The sequence below is a fragment of the Vigna unguiculata genome, chromosome 8 (genome assembly GCF_037176805.1).
Source record: "Vigna unguiculata cultivar grain cowpea cultivar isolate G323 ecotype 2 chromosome 8, ASM3717680v1, whole genome shotgun sequence".
NCBI classification, from domain to species: domain Eukaryota; kingdom Viridiplantae; phylum Streptophyta; class Magnoliopsida; order Fabales; family Fabaceae; genus Vigna; species Vigna unguiculata.
Window position 1 is genome coordinate 39,345,836 of NC_140799.1, and position 18,803 is coordinate 39,364,638.

Below are 18,803 nucleotides of genomic sequence, written 5' to 3' on the forward strand. Positions count from 1 at the left end.
CATTATCTTATAATAAATTTTCTTCTATTTTTTCATTATTAATTTTTTAAATTAATTAAAAAATAAATATAAAAATTAGTTGAGTATTCAATTCGTGATACAAAAAGTTTGATATGGATTTAATAGAGAGAACTTACGAAATTTTAAAAGTCATACAATTACAACATGAAATATTATGAATCATATAATTACAGTAAATATTAATACGGAGAGTTTGATGTAAATTTAATTAGAAGAATTTACGAAAATTTTAAGAGCCATGTTATTATAATATTAAATGTTAAAAATCATATAATTATGTATGAAATATTATGTGTGTTGAAAATTTGTAAGAATTGTGAAATTAAGAGATACTATATATGATAGATATAATTACATTATGAAATATTAAACGTGATATCATTATTATATGAAATATTATGAATCATATAAATACAATAAGAGATATTATGAATACTTATAATTTTTAAAAATTACGAAAATTACGAAAATAAGAAAGATATGAAATATATATGATAATATAATATATATATATATATATATATATATAAATTTACAATATAAAATATTTATAATATCTAAATTAATTTATTAATTCTAAAATAATAACTAATTTATAAAATAAAAAAATATTTTTAATAACATAAATATTTTTTAAAAACTAGTTTAAATAAAAAAATATTTAATACACGTTTGTTCACTTTTTTATGCTAACAAAAAAACTATTATTATTATAATTATAAAATTAAATTAAATATGTTTTATATTTTTTTATAATTTATATTTATTTATTTTGCAAATACTTTTATAATTGAAAAGTGCTTATATTTAAAAAATAATTAAATAAAAAGAATGATTTAGGTCAAATATACGGTTGCAAAATTAATAAAATAATAATTTAATTTTAAGAAGTTTTTATTCAAAATATAAAATTAAAAGATAAACAAGCGGTTATATTTTAGATAAACGGTGTTAATTTAAATTGAAAAAATTCAGAGATTTCGAAGAGAAAAGAATCGTGAAGAATCAGTAGCGGATGAGGTCAAAGTTGTTGTGATTGGTCTAAACGGCGTTAGAGAATCACCAGACCAGTGCATGGGAAAGAAAAACTAAAACCCAGAAGAAATAAAAGAGTTACTCGTTATCCCTTTAGGACCCTCCAACACAACAACCACTTCAACCACGCCTCTCTCTCTTTCTCTCTCCTCTTCTCACGCACACAACACAAGTACCAAACACCAACACTTTCCTTCTGATCGATTATTCGATCCTCTTCCACAGGTGACTTCTTTTACCGTTTTCAATTCTTTAGTTATGTTTTGGAACTTTTCTCTTTAGTTTCCTCTTTTCTCATTCCGGTTTATCGATTATTGATATTAGCCTATTCACTCTCAAGTATGTATCATTGTTGAATTGAATTTCATGGATCTGGTTTTGTTTCTCACTGCTAGCATGAGTGTTGTGCATTTCACATTTTGTATGTTTGTTAATATTTCACCTTCCTATAACTGATTTTGTGCATGTACACTGATAGTAGAAGCTATAAGTAAACCTGATTTCCCAATTCATGTTTGTTGTTTCCGTTTTCGAGTGTGTTCTGTGGTCAACCTAATTTGGTGTCTGGAATTTGTGTTTGAAGTACAGCTTTCACTGAGTTGGGGTAAATTGAATCAGGCTTTGTTTTGGAAATATCATCACTCGTTGTTAATGGTTATAGCTGTTGACGACTGAAATTGGTATTAATTTTGTTTGATTGAACCCTAGCTAATGGTTATAGCTGTTGACGACTGAAATTGGTATTAATTTTGTTTGATTGAACCCTAGCGTTGAATTTCACTTTCAATGGGTACTTTTTTATAGTGTGGAGACCATAGTTATTTTTGTTGATCATCAGTGGTTCTTGCAACTTTTTTCTTTCTTTTTCTCTGTTACACCCGTTTCTTTGAACTGAGTTATTCATTTGATTTTTTACCTGTAGGTTTTATGTAGCTTGGGCTTTGTCAATATAGTAGAGATGGATAAAGTGTCTGTTCCTTCATCATGGGATCGTGCCCATCGCCTTTATGAGAAGGTACTTGTTTCTCTCTCTGTTTCTCTCATTCATTCACCCGGTAGACCATGTCAGTGTGTCACATGTAATCACTGAACAAGGAATCATCTGTGTAGATCTCTCAAAATTTGCAAATGTAAAGGAATCTGATCTTAATTAATTTAACTGCACTATCTTCATCTTCGTATAATGTATCTGCACATAGAAGTTACAGTTGTGGAAAGACGTGTCCACTGTTGATTGAGCTATTTAGATGTTATAGGTTTGGGATTCATTAATTGATGTTATTCTCCTTCCTCTAATGGAAAGATAACCCCACTTTGCAAGGTTGGTTTGATATCTTTAGGTTTGAATTTGTTTTGGAATTAATGATAGACCTTGTTATTAGTACTGTATAGTGTATATTACACAGCCAAGAACTGTTGCTTAGTGTTTTGGCTCTTTTATTTAAGCTGGGCTTTTGCAATTGGCATCCAGTATCACACTGGTTAGTAAGCACTTGTCGGGTTCTTGAAGGTTAAGTAACTGAATAAAATTAAGAACTCAACATGGAAAACCATGTAGAGTGCAGAACCAGAGATTATTTTTCTTACCAAGGCTTACTTTTTTTTTCTTGGATATGGTATGAGTCCAAAGCTATTTTTTAAAATTTCAATGTTTTCTCACTTAGAACCTTGAATTGGAGAATAAGCGAAGGAGATCAGCTCAGGCACAGGTTCCATCAGATCCAAATGCTTGGCAGCAGATACGTGAGAATTATGAAGCAATAATTCTCGAGGATCATGCCTTCTCGGAGAAGCATAACATTGAGTATGCTCTATGGCAATTGCACTATAAGCGGATTGAGGAATTGAGGGCATACTTTAATGCTGCTCATACTTCTGTAAGCTCAAAATCATCTCCTGGAGGGAAAGGTTCTGTTCGACCTGACCGGATAACTAAAATAAGGCTGCAATTTAAGACTTTTCTTTCAGAAGCAACTGGATTTTACCATGATCTTATTATGAATATTAGAGCTAAGTATGGACTTCCACTTGGTTACTTTGAGGACTCAGAAAATAAAATTGTAATGGAAAAGGATGAAAAGAAATCTTCTCAGATGAAGAAAGGTTTAATATCCTGTCACCGTTGTTTGATATACTTGGGTGATCTCGCTCGCTACAAAGGCTTATATGGTGGAAGCGACTCAAAAAAGCGTGAATATGCGGCAGCTTCTAGTTACTATCTACAAGCTGCAACTATTTGGCCTTCAAGTGGAAATCCCTATCATCAGGTTTTTGGCATTCCTGTCTCTGCTGTGTATTGGTTTTTTGTTGAATCATGATTCATAGCTATTGTATTCCATTTTGACATGTCTATTATTTTCAGCTTGCCTTGTTGGCTTCATATAATGAGGATGAGCTGACTACTGTTTATTGTTATTTTCGGAGTTTGGCTGTGGATAGTCCATTTTCAACTGCCAGGGATAATTTGATACTTGCATTTGAGAAGGTAATATGAATATGGGGTTGGTTTCGAAATTCTTGGATTCTTTCGTCTAGAAGTCTCAATTTTTTGAGACGTAAATTGTTCATTGATCTTGATGTGTTAAAGTTTGGTGTGTTTTTGTTTACTTTCAAACTGAAGTACAATAATGATGTTTCATGTTCTGTCTTTTCTACTACTTATACTGCTTGGTATTCAGAGCTGAATGCATTGAAAGTACAAGTTGTAAATTTCACTAGGGATGAGCAAAATACTAGTACTGAGCAACACAAATGAAGAACTGAATTAAACTATAAAAGTGGTTTGACTTCACTGAACTACATAACTATTCAAGCGACTTGCACTGAACCGTGTCACGGTTAAGATTGACCGAACTTAACAAATATACTCTGCTTGAACTACCCTAATAGTTTGAACTGTTTTGAGCATACATCTTATTTTTAAGCATATGTTTCAATTTCAGGAGTTACAGTTCAGTTTGAATAATTCAGTTTAAGTGTTGTTTAGTTTTTAAGAACTAAACTAAAAGTCAGTTCGGTTTCTTTAGTTACTGTTCTTTCAGGGCTAGTTTAGTTCAGTTCATTTTTTTGTAGCCCTAAATTCACATTGGTTTTCAAGTTGTTCGAGCATACATGAATAGAAAACTGCAACACAGCATACCTTTTCACATAAAGGAGTTCTGTTTATTTGCCATGATTGGTGAAGAATTAGCTCGAGCTTGATCATCTATTTATTTTCATACTTTGGGAGTGCTGTTGGCATTCTAACTATCTGTTTTACAATATAGAATCGCCAAAGTTACTCTAAGCTGTCTGGTGATGTTAAAGCACATGCAATCACTGGAATAGGAAAAGGGGAAGCGAAACTTGTGACCCGGGATACGGGTGTGGAAACCTGTTCTACAAAGGAGGGAGCATCCAATATACGGGAAACTTACAAATCTTTCTGCACATGCCTTGTCCGTCTTAATGGAATCTTATTCACGCGAACAAGGTACATATTATTAATGCATTCAGTCTACCTCACCATTCTGTGCACAATAAATTGTGAAAAATTATACTGACTTTTCTCTTTTTCTCATGTCATGATAGCCTTGAGACCTTCGCTGAAGTTCTATCTCGTGTAAGTGCTGGCCTGCATGAACTTCTATCATCAGGACAAGATGAAGAGCTGAAATTTGGCATAGATACTCTTGTGAACAAACTGGTCATTGTCAGAATTGTTTCCATGATCATATTTACAGTTCATAATGTGAAAAAGGAATCTGAAGGTCAAACGTATGCAGAAATTCTACAGCGTGCTGCTCTACTTCAGAATGCATTCACTGCAGCTTTCGAATTGATGAGTTTAGTAGTAGAGAAATGTATGCAGCTGCAGGATCCTCTTTCCAGTTATCTCTTACCAGGCATTTTGGTTTTTGTTGAGTGGTTGGCATGTTATCCAGATATTGCTGCTGGCAAGGACGAAGATAATGCGACAACTATTAGATCAAAATTTTGGAATCATTGTCTATCCTTCTTGAACAAGTTGCTTTCACTTTTGCCTATGTCAGAAGATGATGGAGAGGAAACTTGCTTTAATAACATGAGCTGGTATAAAGAAGGGGAAACGGAAAATCGGCTTGCTTTGTGGGAGGATTTTGAGTTAAGAGGATTTGTTCCACTTCTACCTGCACAAACCATCTTGGATTTTTCAAGGAAGAATTCCCTTGGAAGTGACAATGAAAAGGAAAGAAAAGCTCGGATTCAAAGGATTTTAGCTGCAGGAAAGGCTTTAGCAAACGTTATTAGAGTTGATCAGAAAATGATATATTTTGACTCAAAGGGAAAGAAATTTGTTGTTGGTGTTCAGCCTCAAATCTCAGATGATTTTGTTATTTCCTCCCTTTCAGACACACCTAGTGCAGACTACCATCATTATATTGAAGGAGAGGACGATGATGAGGTTATTGTTTTCAATCCTATAGTACCTGAGAAACAAGCTGATATGGTGGTTGCCTCATCATGGGCACCCCATGAAGGCTTAAAATCAGTTCCAACAGCTTCTGTAGGGGATATGAAATTTAATGAAAATTCTACTTCTAACCCTCTCAATGATCCGAATCATCAAAATTCTTTACCTGCTTCTGTCAATGCTATGGTTCCTCAACGACTACTACCAGTTCAACCACATTCTTTGAGGTGGTTAGAGGAGGAAATATCTCTTGCTAACAGTTTGAAAGGTCTTAGATTTTTGGAGAATGGGCACATGATGAAACCTGACCTACCATTTAAAGAAGTTGTGCCAATCTCTGACCGTCCTGCACTTGCAGTTCCTACCCAGCTATCTGTAAGAGCTGGTGCTAGTATGCTTTATGCTCATGATCTCTCAAAAGCTGGAGACTTTGGAAATTCATTCAAAGTTGATGCCAATGCGTCTGCTGAAACACTTACTGACAACTCTGTTGTGAGAACGCCATCCACCATGCAAGCTGGTTTTAAAAAATCTCCTATCAGTCGACCTTCTAGGCACCTTGGACCTCCTCCTGGATTCAGTCATGTTCCTCTTAAACATGGTATTGAACCCACTGGTCCAGATTCAATTGGTGGAAATTCAATTATGGATGATTACAGTTGGTTGGATGGATATCAGTTGCCTGTGTCAACCAAAGGTTTAGGTCCAAATGGTCCTCTCAGTTACTCTCAGTCAAATTCCCATCAAGTTGGTAACAATGGCTGGCATGATCATCGGACACTTGAGCTTTTAAAAGCACACCAAAATCAGCAGTTGCAGCCACAGGTTCTCACAAATGGAAATCAGCATCTTACTCCTCTGCCTGAGCAATTCCAAGGACAATCAATTTGGACAGGTCAACACTTCGTGTGATGTCGCTCCTCTGTGTGAGAATATTGGTGGTAAGCTTCACATTTGTTTTTTATTGCTAGGGTTTATTTATAACCAACCCCAAAACTTGGAAACCAGCTAAACAAAAAAAAAGAACTTAATTGAAAAAATGACTTCTTTTTTTTATTAGAATGGGTTAGATTTTGTAAACCGATTCAGTTCAAACCTTATACAGCTTATGCATATGTTTACTGTTTAAAATAAAGAAAACTTACTCATTTCAAACTGAAACGGATTGAATTTAAGTTTTAAATCAAGTCAATTGGATGATAAATCAAGAAAACCTAAGTCATTGGATTGGATGTCTTTTCTCTTTTAAAATCCGATATGTGAAGATCTATATTTATTTTGTTTGAAGGGTGTCTTTTTGTTTAATCATTTGGTTTGCTAACATCAATAGGTCCTTGAAGGATTATTAAATGTGCTGCATCCCTTTGCTACCCCGTCAAACTCCAGCGCTACTTCGTTGTCGTTGAATGTTGGAGTTTATCTGGCCTAGACATTTTGCGGGAGGTTGCTACTACAAAAGGTGGGTACCAACTTACTCTTTTGTGGTTACATAAAGATGGCCTAAACACAAATTGAAATTTGGATAATGTGTATGAAACATAAACCCTTCCTCTGATTTTTTCAAATTCCCATCTTATGTGTCTAGTTGTCTTGCTTCTGATTTAGCTTAGCCTCTATTACTATCTTCGTAAACTGTGTTGGGAATTTTAGGTATCAAGGCTGTATCTTCTTAACTGCTGATTGGCCATTTTGTGTTAACTGCGGAATCTACTCTGGCATAATTTGCTTGTAAATTATTGTAGAATTTGCTGAGCTCTAAAGTCCGGGTGGATGAAGATAAACATGCATCTTTAGGGTGGATAGAGGGTGATAAATAAAGTACAGTCATCTTGGAGCTTGTGTGTATCGTCTGGGATTTGGTGGTATGCTACTATGGTTTGTTCACTTCTCTGCACCTGAAAGAATTGATACTATCTAGCTGCCGGTGATACATGATTCTACCCGTTTTTGTTTCTAACTCGTCAAAGCTTCAGACTAGTTGGATATGAAGCGCTCCTCTAAGCTGGATAATGGGATATGAATATGATAATGACATTGTGAAGCATGCTTGAGTAAGTACAAGTGTTTAGTGGTTGCATCTTTGTTAAGGCTTTTATGTTTTTTCATAACCAGTGATGTACGATTTACTTTCTCCCTTTTACCTAGTCGGGGTTTTCTCGAACTTATAAATAAATAATCCCTTTTGGATTTTGGATTATGGATCGTGGATTGTGGATATCTTGATCCATTATTACCTGAAGTAAAAGTTCCATTGTCTCTTTTTATTTCCTGTTGCTGTGTTCACTTGCTTGTTCTTCAGAAGTAGCTTGGAGCATTTAGAAGTGGATTATGGATCATGGATGTCTCTCTTTTTTTTCTTCGGTTGTGGATCTTTTTTTGTAAAATTATTTTAAAGTCCCAAAGTTTAAAATAAGAGTTAATTGATTGTTAGAATTTAATTTTTTAGCTTAAAATATTAGAAAAGGAAGAGTTGAAATACTTGAGAAAAAGTGGGGAAGCCGGAAGTCAAATTTTTTTCAAAGCTTTTCTATGTTTGGCTCAAATTTTCTCTTCCAATTTGAAAAATGTAGGGCAAGTTTGAAACAATTTATGAAGCGATAACAAGAACTTTACATCTTCGGACGATATTGTAATTTTAATGTTTTTTCCATGCACTAACATATTTTAGGTGGTGCATTATTCATTGGTCAGTATTTGAAAAATAAAAAATTACAATGAATTCTTTTTATTACACAATGTTGGTGTCAATTTATTTAAAATTAAAAAAATCACAAGTGAGATTTATTAATGAAAACTTGATCTGATGGAAGAAGTGATCTTGGTGAGTAGGACGTAAGGGACTTAATCTTGCAAAACCATATACGCACCTAGATTGTAATTTATATCAGTTTCAATATTAGGAAGTTGTCACATTATATAACAACTAGTTTCAATAAATAATTAAAAAATATTTAAACTTGAAATTTGATATTATTTCAAACATGTAAAGAAATAAATATTTAGTAAAGCTACAAAAGAATGATAAAAAAATGTCATGAATATAAATGAGCAGTTTATCCTAATTAAATTTAAATATATTTATTCAATACAAGTAAATATAATAATTAAAGTGGGAATAACAAAAATTAAGATCACATTAAGTGAAAAAAAAATTATGTTTATTATAATGTTATTTTTTTAAAAAAATATGATTTAAGGACGTGGTTTCTGAAGCTTAACTTATCTATATAAAATATATGCATTTTGTTACATAAAGAAAGCATATTAACAAATTTATTTGTCTCTACTATTTTGATTGTGTTATTTTGCGTACTATTTAGAAAGAATCCCATTATCGCTGGTATTGATTTTGTATATATAATATGATGACATAGAACAATCCCAAGAATATAATTTTTTGGAAGTGGTAATTATGCATTATGCTTCACATAATTTGTAAAATTCATATATAAAATTAGATTAAAACCTTTATTGTAATAAAACATCGTTATATGATAACATTTTACAGTACTAAATTTTGCATAAAAAAAATATTAAAAAATGGCATTCAATACCAATTAATATCGTACGTATTACATCACATAAAATAAACAATGCAAACAGAAACACACACACACAAGAGGAGGCAAAACAATAGTTTCATGTCTCAAAAAAAGGAATAAAAACAGAAGAAATAAGATGTAATTCCTCCATTGGTTGCACTGTGACAACATTCAGTTGGCAAAATTACAACAGTGCAATAGATTGCAAATGTCTCGTATACGTTTGAATGCAAAAAAGAATTAACTAGCTGTTGGTAAAAAAATAAAAAAAAACTATATTTTCAGAGAAAACACAACATCATTTGTATTCATCACCATTCCTATTTGCTTAAACTAATCTATTTTGACAAGTATTTCTAGTCCTCATCACCATTTTTCTCTTTCCATCAACTTCTGTTTACTGAATCCCATTCAGGTAAGTTTGCAGTAGCTTCATTCACCATTTTTACAAGCCGCACCTGAAAATCATTCTTGCAGTAAGTAACTATTAAATCACACTATGAAGAAGCTTCACTTAAAACACCACTAGTATCAAGGTTTAGCAGAGACTGTAAAATGAAATCACACTCAGAACTCCACCAAACACGTTAACAACCACAAATTCAAACCACAGAACCACACACACACACACACATATAGTGTGTGATTTTTCATTTTAAATAACAAAGTAGGATCTTATGGCATTTATGGTCCCTGAGTAACAGGTTTTCATCCCAAGTGGAATCTCAAATTTAACATCTTTCCCTGCTTTTTTCAGGTGATGTTACCTATTTCAAATCATCAAGATCAAGAAAGAGCATAACAATTTACACTGAATGAAAAATAGCAACTTTCCAACATCAGCTCTTCACCAAGATGGCTATGATTAACAATTTCAAAGCAAAACACCCAGAAATTTTGAAACATGACTTACCACACTTTCAGGAACTCCTGGAGGTGGTAAGGGGAGTTTTTTCGGCGGAGGACCCATAAGATAAGATCTCTTGTCAAATCGCCATTCTCCAACCTTCCCATATGTCAGTTCCCCCTGGATGAAGAAACAAGGAGTGAGTAACTTACACATAGAACAATTAAGCATGCAAGACTAAAATTTTTCACATGGAAAAGGAATACTAACCATAGAAATATAGTTTATCTACCTTATTTTCACATCATAATACTCTGAAGTTAGGAGAAAAGAACTCACCTTTAAATTATAGTCACATCCATATGTATAATGGATGATGAATCTATCCTCAACCTTTAAGTCCCATGGTGGCTGAAACATTCCAACAATTCATGTCATGAACTTTTATATATGACTACCTCAAGTAAACAAATACAACACAACACACGCAATTCAAACCTGCAGCATAAAGTCTTTTCGCAGATTATGCTTTACACCATGCAATGCAGATGCCACTGCATAAGCATACCTTCACTCAGCAGAGAATCAAAGGAGCACAATGTTAGGGAAGGGTCCAGGAAAATTTATAAAATGAAAAGAATATAAGTAAATGATAACAAAATGAAAATAAATAAACACCATAAATCTTGAATTAGACTAGTATTACTCACATTTCAAGCACCCATCCAAAAGCTTTATCAGTCTCTGGATCGTCTTTCATTCTCAGTGAAACATTTACCCATGTGGGAGCTATATCCTCCATCAAAGACTGGTGATGAAAAAAAAAAAACTCAATGCCTTAAATGAAAGAATATGTTGCTTATGGGAAAATCAAGAAAATCTGATATTAGTTATGACAGTAACCATAACAGCTATAAGGGTAACAGAGTAGCAAACAACTAATAACAATAACCATAACAGCACTGTATGCAAGCTATTAATTCAGACTTCACCTTCTTAATGATCACAGGAGAATTTCCAATTGGATCAATGTTAGTGACAGGACCCATTTCCTCAGGATAGAATTTCCTGAGTACTTTTTCATTTTGAGCTGGTTTTATGTAGAAAAACGGAAATGCGGCGGGTTGGGATCCATAAGCCAAATTAGGCAAGGGATTTACAAATATGTGGTCAGGTTCTGCCATCAGAATATATCTGCACCAATCATAAAATGCACTGCTACTTAGATTTCATTATTGGAGAGCAAAGAAATTGTAGAAAACCATAACTGTGACACTTACTCTTCTTGAATATCTGCTTTCTCTAGCCACTGAACGAAAGCCCATGGTCTATTTAGGACAATATAACCCTGCACCAAACATAAAAGGATGTAAATTTTTTATGACAGCATGAATTGATCGGAAAACCATAGAAAGATCACAATAATGGCTTTCATGATACAGTTGATAATTATCAATGGCTTGTAACTAGTGAGTTTAGAAACTAATCTAAGCTAAGAGAGTTCCTCAGCTGAAAAACATCAATAAATACTACCAGTACACATTGGCAATTTGGAATAATCACACAGTAAGATGCACAGTAAAGTGAGAAAAATACTCTTTAGCTCTAACATAACCTTGCTTAAAAAAATTAGTCACCAAGGAAGAGAGAGAGGAAGAAACTAAAATCACTAAGTTATTGTCTGTTTTATTCAAGGATGGAAACAAATTATTTCAGAAAAAAGGGAGGCAAAATAACTGCAACAGTTACTAGCAAACCTCATTTCTATTTCCCTTTTTTTCTCCATGTGCAAAAGCCTTCACTATTTGACAGGAACAATTGTATATGCAAGGAAAATGACATGTAGAGCCCACCAAGGTACATACAATGACATGTGGTTACAAAAAATATACACTCTTCTTTAAATGCACATTAAAAAATTACATATTTATCTTCCAACATTTCATTATGGACACGTGATTAGACCATAAATTTTCAAAAAAAATAGCAGCATATTATGATATTATATTTCTGCACTTCAGCTTCTGTTGCCCCCACTAAACAATTTTTTTCTTTTTTTTGCATCAGAACTTGAATAGTAGCGGAGCAACATACTTAGATATATATGCAGTTGAGTGTCAATCACCGTCAGCAATCATGAGATTAATTTAGTCACAAGAACAAGAAAATGGAAATGGCTTTTCAAATCCAAAAACTAGAAACAATCATTATTACTACTACAATATAAGGCAAATTAAAGCCAGAAATAATCAGGTCTATAACAGTACAAGAAATATACAAGATATTCAACCAAAACCATGACACGATCCAATTTCACTCTAAACATATCTCATTGCAGTTTTATCAAATTCAGTCCCTTTAAAAACATAAACTCTTCTATGTATGATCAGGAGAACATTCAACAAGGTACCGAATAACGACCATTCTCTGAATTCTTTTAGACAGCTTATTTCACAATTAAATAGCAACAAATTAAAACATATTACTTTAGCCAGACTACCATCTCCTTTTTTCCACCTATTGCTCCCCTCACCCCAAAGTTGTAAAAGGAATAGGCTTATTCATTATGTCATGATTAGTAAATTTGGTATTAGGTCAGAAATTCACCAAAAAGAGACAAGTTTAGGTGAGCCAAAAAAACATACAATTCTACTGGGGAAACAGAAAAATATTTACCCTGTCCAAGCCCTCAGGAAGTGGATCAACTACAAAAGTAGGAATCTCATCCATTAACTGGTCTGGCCTACCAGAATGCAGTATCCGGGTGAACTTCCCCATTTCTGATCCATGCAAATCCTTCACTTTCTTATACCAATAGTACATAATCCGGCATTGCCATTGATTGTAAGCAGAATCGGTTGCAGTAAGGGCAACATGAAACTTTTCATTGGACCTCATCAATTTTCTATTCGAATGTTCCAACCCATCGGCCTTATGCTCCAAGATCATAGCTACCAAATTGTAAGTGGCAAAGAAAAACAAAAGCACCATAAGCAGAAAGAGCAGTGACTTGACCCGTCCGATGCTTTTCCTCATTTTCAAAATCTTGTCCAATTCCAATACGAATTTCCGAAATCCCCAGAAACAAACTCTTACAGATTAAATTAAAATTTAAAACTCACTGACACCACTGCGGTTCTTCAAAATTACAGCTATAATGCATAACTATAGTCAATAGAGATAAACACAATCCTTCAGTCATTTGCTCCACAAGAAAAATCTGCATCAAAACATAAAGTGGTTAATATGCCATGTAACTAAAATCCAATGCAATTTGAAACAAACCAAACCCAATAAAAAAAAATAAAAAAAAACTGCTACATAAACCCCAGGAACCTAAACCCAAAAAAGGGGACAAACGCATGGTAGAACGTGAACAATGACTCACGTCAACAGATCTGAACTTGCAATATATTCAGAGCATCCCAATGGGGGAAAATCCAACCTTGGATGAGAAAAGACGCAAAAGATTGAAACTTTGGAATAGAAAAGAGAAGGGTGGGAAATGTGTTAAAGGAAGGAAAGGAAGACAGTGGTGGGGTGAGGAAAAGGGATTTCTGGGGGGTTGACTTTTCAACGAGTGGTGCAACTAGGCAGCTCTAGAAAACGCGGAAATTTGAAGGTTGAAGAGACCGAGATGGTGAATCTAAGTGTGTATCATACGTCTGACTCCAAAATTGAAATCAAAATGAAAGTGAAAGAGATGAATGTGGTGAGAAAGCAGTGCAAAACACAACACTCAACACAAACATGAAAAAGAAAAAGAAGGAAAGTGAAGAAAGTTTAAGAAAGTCTGGTCATTGGGAAGGAATGGACGCAAATCCCGGTCAGACACATACCCATTTTGTCTCCATCTCAATGAATATTCAAAACCAGAACCACTCTGTCTTTATTCTATGTTACTATGTTGTTACTTTTTTTTTTTCTTTCGTTTTTTATTATTACAAAATGTTGTTTTTCTTTTGGTCATAATATTATTCACTTGAAAAAAAATAGCAATTTAATTCGCACATTTAAGAGTATATCATGTTATGCATGATAGTTTATAGGACTTTCCTTATTGGAATAGGTTGATATAGAATGATCTTTAAAATTTTAGATTTCAAATAAGATATTAATTTTAAATAAATCTGCAATTATTTATATCATTAATAATTATTTTTTAAAATTTAAATAATTATTTATAATAAAAAATTATTTAAACAATAAAATAAATATATAATCAAATGTTAAAAGTTATTCTATAAAATTAATTAAAAAATATTGTATAATGTAATAATAATATTTTTTATTTAAATAATTATTCTAGTGATAGATCTCTTGTTTTAATAAGAAATAAAATGGACATCTGTTTTTACTAGTGAATAAAATGTTGTATATAAATATATATTAATAATAGTAAATAATAGGTTGATTAAAATGTGAGTCTATGGATTTTTTTCCATTAAAATAAAAATTAAGAAAATTATCTTCAAAATAATGTATCACAGCAGAATTAAAAAAAGTCAACGTTACATTGTGGTTTCATTGTATATTTAATGCCATTAAAACGATATTAAAGTGTTTGCATAGTATTTTTATTTCTTATGTGGTACAAGTATCCACGTTTTAATTTTTATATTTGTATAATTAACCTTAATATGACCATTTTCTTATATGGTAATCCTTATTGAAATAATTTGAATAGAATCAAATTTTATTTTATTTTTTTTACTCAATCTAATTAAACTGTGTTAGTTTTCTTATTTAGTAACCTAACACAGTGGGTGATTATGTTTCGGAAAAGTGAGTGAGTGTTTTTTGAGAAAATCTTTTCGAAGGTGGTTTAATGCGTTATGAAAAATAAAATCCGAAATGATAGGTGCAAGAATAAATTTGATGGATGCATGAAGTAACAGCCTCTATTGAAATGTTTGGTGAAGTGACCCAATAACACATTAAAACCGTGCCAAATCATACCTTTACGACTCTCAATTGTGGGCCACTTTGCAACCACACATGTCCGAAGTAAGGCCCAAAGTAACTATTTTGGATTTCAAAAAAATGAAATTTCTTTTTGCACCCAAATGATTTCCTCATGCATCTTTACATGGTGTAAAAGACCCGAGCATCCTTAGTCTCTATTATATTATATCTTTCCACATCGTCCTTTCGATGTGTCTTTTTGCCGTTGTTTCATCGATGGTGTTTTTTTTTTTCTTTCCATTTATTAGCGTATACATAGGTGTTATTGTGTCTGTCGCATTCTTTAAATATGAATGATAATATCTTAGTAGGTAATAATAGTGTAATGTTATTAAGTTAATATATAAAATAAATTTATATTTATTAAAAATAAAGTGAAATGTTAAAAATAAAGTGAAATGAATAGAAAAATTAATTCTTGATGAATAAAAAAAATAAAAAAAGATAAATTGATTTATAGAAAATAGGTAAAAATAACCATTAATTTTAAAAAATTAATAAATAATTATATTGTAAAGGGTAAAATTGGTATTATGAAATGTGGACACAAAAGAGAGAATCATCTTTATATATTACTAGCCTACACATAGACGCTGGTAATATATAAATAATAGTATGTTAGAGTGAAATGTTATTAAGTTAATATATAAAGTAAATTTATATTTATTAAAAATAAAGTGAAATGAATAGAGAAATTAATTGTTGATGAATAAGAAAAAAAAAGATAAATAGTTTTATAGACAACAAGTAAAAATAACTATTAATTTTTAAAATTTAATAAATAATGATATAATAAAGAGTATAATTGATATTATGAAATGTGGACACAAAAAGAAAATCTCTTTATATATCGTTATAGATTATAGATATATAATTTATATGTTACTCTTAGTCTTAGAAAATTTATCATGTCCTCTTGTAATGGAAGTCTTCATAATCTTGATATTGACTTTTGAATTCTGTAATTAGAAAGTAATTTTGAGATTATGTAGTTGGATAGTGATTTTTATTTTATTTTACAATACTAATATTTTTTGTCAAAAACAAAAAATTATATTGGATAATCATGAAAATATTTCTAAACTACATCAGAAAACCTTCTTTATGAAAAAAAAAATTCTGAATTATATACAGAAAGTGAATTTTTTACGATAGTTACAGAACTATCATAAAAAAAAATGTAAACTTTCTACATCTGTATCTATAATAGTTTAGAAATCAACATAAAAAATCTATTTTAAGTGTCATAAAAAGGGACTGTTATATTAAATTAAAATGTACAACTATCATGTATATTTATTTCTCGATTTAACCATAAATTAAAACTTACATATTCAAACCATGCTTATCAACTTTACCTACAATGTTTTAGTTCAATTAGTTTAAATTCTTTAACTTGTGCAAACCATAACATTCAGTACTAATTACTAAACATATTTATTTACACAAACAACCTCCAATCAAAGCTAAAAATTCATTCGAGTTTAATAATATAGAGAATTTTGATATGAGAATTATCTTTTAAATATCAATACTAAAACTTGCCAAAAATCAACCAAAATTTTTAATATCTAATCTCACAATCCTTCCTCGGTTAATATCAAATTAAAAAATCACCATATTCCTCCTTAAAGTTTTATTTTATAAAAACAATAAATTAACTTTCCTTTTACTCAACAAGAGTATTTATTCCAAGAGTTTACTGTATATAATTTTTTTATCAACAAAGAATAAATTTAATTAAAAAGAGCACTTGAGACATATTTTAATCTTTATACAAAAAACATTGTTATATACATTAATGTTCTAGTGTAGCATTTTAGCTCCACCAAAATAAAAGATTCCACTTAAAACAAAACTACAAGAATCACCATTGTAATTCACCAACAAAGAGTAAAAGCGATATGTATGTCTCCCTAAGTATATGTCTGGCATATTCCTGCGTGATCAACACAAGTCCAAAATCTTTTGCTTCATACCATTAGCAGCATTCCAATTTTAAAGACTCCAACGTTTCGAGTAGCTCCTTAATTTAGCTGTAACAGTCTCTCATTTACACTGCTTTACATTCTTCCGATGCAATAAACATATCAGTCACATCTTCATCTCATCTCATGTGTATTCCGAATAACAGTTTGGTATATAGTTTATTGTATGTGGTACTAAAAGAGTTGATGAATGATTTAAAGAGAAAAGGCAATAAAGAAAATGGAATGGTGAAAATGATAGACATCCCACGTGTAGAAAGCATAAAGAGTGAATGCAGAATGGATGGATAATAATGCAGTAAAATAAAAAGGAAGATTTAGAATATAGAATGGATAATGTTAGAAGGATATTTTGGCAGTGTTGTGGTTTGTTGAAGAATAAATGGGGATGAAGACAAAAGCAGTGGTGTCCCCTCTCATTTATTTTTAGCAATTGTGATGAACTACAATAACTACAATATCAAAACCATCGTACATCAATTATTCTGCATTTATGGGATCCTCCCAACACTCTGGGATTATCTTTCTGCCTCCATATGCCATGTACCATAATTTAATACACTTCAAATTCAACTAAGATTCAATTTTCTGATCATAGTATTCAAATATATTATAATGAAATTGTAGAAGAGATGATTTCTTGTATTGAAAATATTCTTAAAGAGGAGTTTTAGATAAGTGTGTCTCATTGATACCATAAAATAGGTATAAAAACTTAAGATATTTGTGGTTGGGAATTTTTATGTTCGAGGAAAAATACATTAATGTGTGAAATTCACCCCTTAAGTGTTGGAAATCCCAACACTACAAGAAAATTATTAAATAATAATCAATTTTAGTGACAAAAAATAATTTAGAGACTAATTTTCTAATTAAAGACTAATTTAAAGACTAAATCATTTGGAAGTCAAAACCTAGGTAATTGGTGTTAGTGACCGATTTAGAAATCAATTCATAATATGAACTAATTTTGTTACTAATTTAGAAACCAATTATAATTTTTTGAAATTATTTTAATTATCAATAATTTTTAGTTTATAAATTGATCACTGGTGACTAATTATTTTTTATCACTAAAATTGGTTATTATTCAAGAATTTTTTTATAATGAAATATAAGTCTAAGTCTTACAATATATAAAAATGAAAAAGTTTGACCCATAAACTTATTAATCATGTTAATTCCTTGTATGAATTGAAGTAGCTCTTCTAAATTCTTTTTTCAAAAACTTACTGATTAATACTTAATTTTGTGAATGTACACTCAAAAATCAACTAAAATATAATCATTTTACATTATATGAAAAAAAGGAGAAACCATCACCTACTTATATATCTTATATATTCAATTAATACAACATACATGTAATTTATTAAAAATTTTGTATAGGTTGATTTAATGTGTATAAATAAAAAAGTTAATATAAATATTTTTTGTAGATACAAACCATATCTTAGAAATCGATTTTGTAAGATTAAGTTAAATTTAAATTCACTTTTTCGTATGGTACCAAAATCATGATTAAAGTCTATCTTAAAGAAATTTATTGTTTGTTAAACTTATTGTTTTATCAACTATTGGATCACTATTGAATCAATTATTCATATTTATTCCCTCATTCAAGATATATATGACTCAATGTATATTGAAAATTTCACATCAATTAAAAATAAAAATAATTTACAATATATAAATAAATACAAATATTATCTTATAAATTAATTTTATAAGATTGATTTAAGAGTAATGTACACTTCTAAGTTTACTTTTATATCCTTATGCACAATATCCATTGTATTTCAATAGTTGTGCAGGATGTCAGATGGGTATTGCATATTTTCTTTAACTTATTTTCTTCGGAAGTATTTTTTTTCTACCAAGCGGAGGAAAATTACTTTAAATGCGATTTTTGTAGTCCTTATGTAAATGAAAAATAACCATCATAAATAATAGCTCGTGATTAAATAATAATG

The 18,803-nt window shown here is 31.1% G+C and overlaps 2 protein-coding genes across 3 annotated transcripts; one reads left to right on the forward strand and one right to left on the reverse strand.

Annotated features, from left to right (window-relative positions):
• Positions 1 to 1,063: 1,063 nt before the first annotated feature.
• On the forward strand, positions 1,064 to 7,752 carry LOC114193987 (nonsense-mediated mRNA decay factor SMG7-like). The gene is made up of 8 exons (XM_028084002.2): positions 1,064 to 1,281; positions 1,979 to 2,071; positions 2,721 to 3,323; positions 3,419 to 3,541; positions 4,323 to 4,528; positions 4,627 to 6,429; positions 6,819 to 6,947; positions 7,231 to 7,752. Exons 2-6 carry the CDS (start codon positions 2,015 to 2,017, stop codon positions 6,398 to 6,400), a joined length of 2,763 nt encoding a protein of 920 aa, XP_027939803.2. The 5' UTR covers positions 1,064 to 1,281; positions 1,979 to 2,014; the 3' UTR covers positions 6,401 to 6,429; positions 6,819 to 6,947; positions 7,231 to 7,752.
• Positions 7,753 to 9,147: 1,395 nt separating this feature from the next.
• On the reverse strand, positions 9,148 to 13,735 carry LOC114195585 (hydroxyproline O-arabinosyltransferase PLENTY-like). Of its 2 annotated transcripts, none has more exons than XM_085665250.1 (9): positions 13,717 to 13,735; positions 12,554 to 13,097; positions 11,158 to 11,225; positions 10,870 to 11,071; positions 10,588 to 10,685; positions 10,376 to 10,445; positions 10,217 to 10,288; positions 9,944 to 10,057; positions 9,148 to 9,488 (listed from the first exon to the last, which is right to left on the reverse strand). In XM_085665250.1, exons 2-9 carry the CDS (start codon positions 12,911 to 12,913, stop codon positions 9,417 to 9,419), a joined length of 1,056 nt encoding a protein of 351 aa, XP_085521376.1. In that variant the 5' UTR covers positions 12,914 to 13,097; positions 13,717 to 13,735; the 3' UTR covers positions 9,148 to 9,416. The 2 variants fall into 2 exon arrangements, with proteins under 2 accessions (XP_085521376.1, XP_027941905.2); XM_028086104.2 differs by lacking the exon at positions 13,717 to 13,735 and adding an exon at positions 13,266 to 13,694.
• Positions 13,736 to 18,803: the final 5,068 nt, after the last annotated feature.

Bases quoted from the DNA above. Each gene is read 5' to 3' on its own strand.
- LOC114193987 (XM_028084002.2), top strand. From the start codon at position 2,015: ATGGATAAAGTGTCTGTTCCTTCATCATGGGATCGTGCCCATCGCCTT. The intron at 3,324-3,418 runs GTTTTTGGCATT...TATTATTTTCAG, and splicing joins GTGGAAATCCCTATCATCAG to CTTGCCTTGTTGGCTTCATA. The intron at 4,529-4,626 runs GTACATATTATT...ATGTCATGATAG, and splicing joins ATCTTATTCACGCGAACAAG to CCTTGAGACCTTCGCTGAAG.
- LOC114195585 (XM_085665250.1), bottom strand. From the start codon at position 12,913: ATGAGGAAAAGCATCGGACGGGTCAAGTCACTGCTCTTTCTGCTTATG. The intron at 10,446-10,587 runs GTGAGTAATACT...TGCTGAGTGAAG, and splicing joins TTTGGATGGGTGCTTGAAAT to GTATGCTTATGCAGTGGCAT. The intron at 9,489-9,943 runs GTAAGTCATGTT...AATGATTTTCAG, and splicing joins CAGGAGTTCCTGAAAGTGTG to GTGCGGCTTGTAAAAATGGT.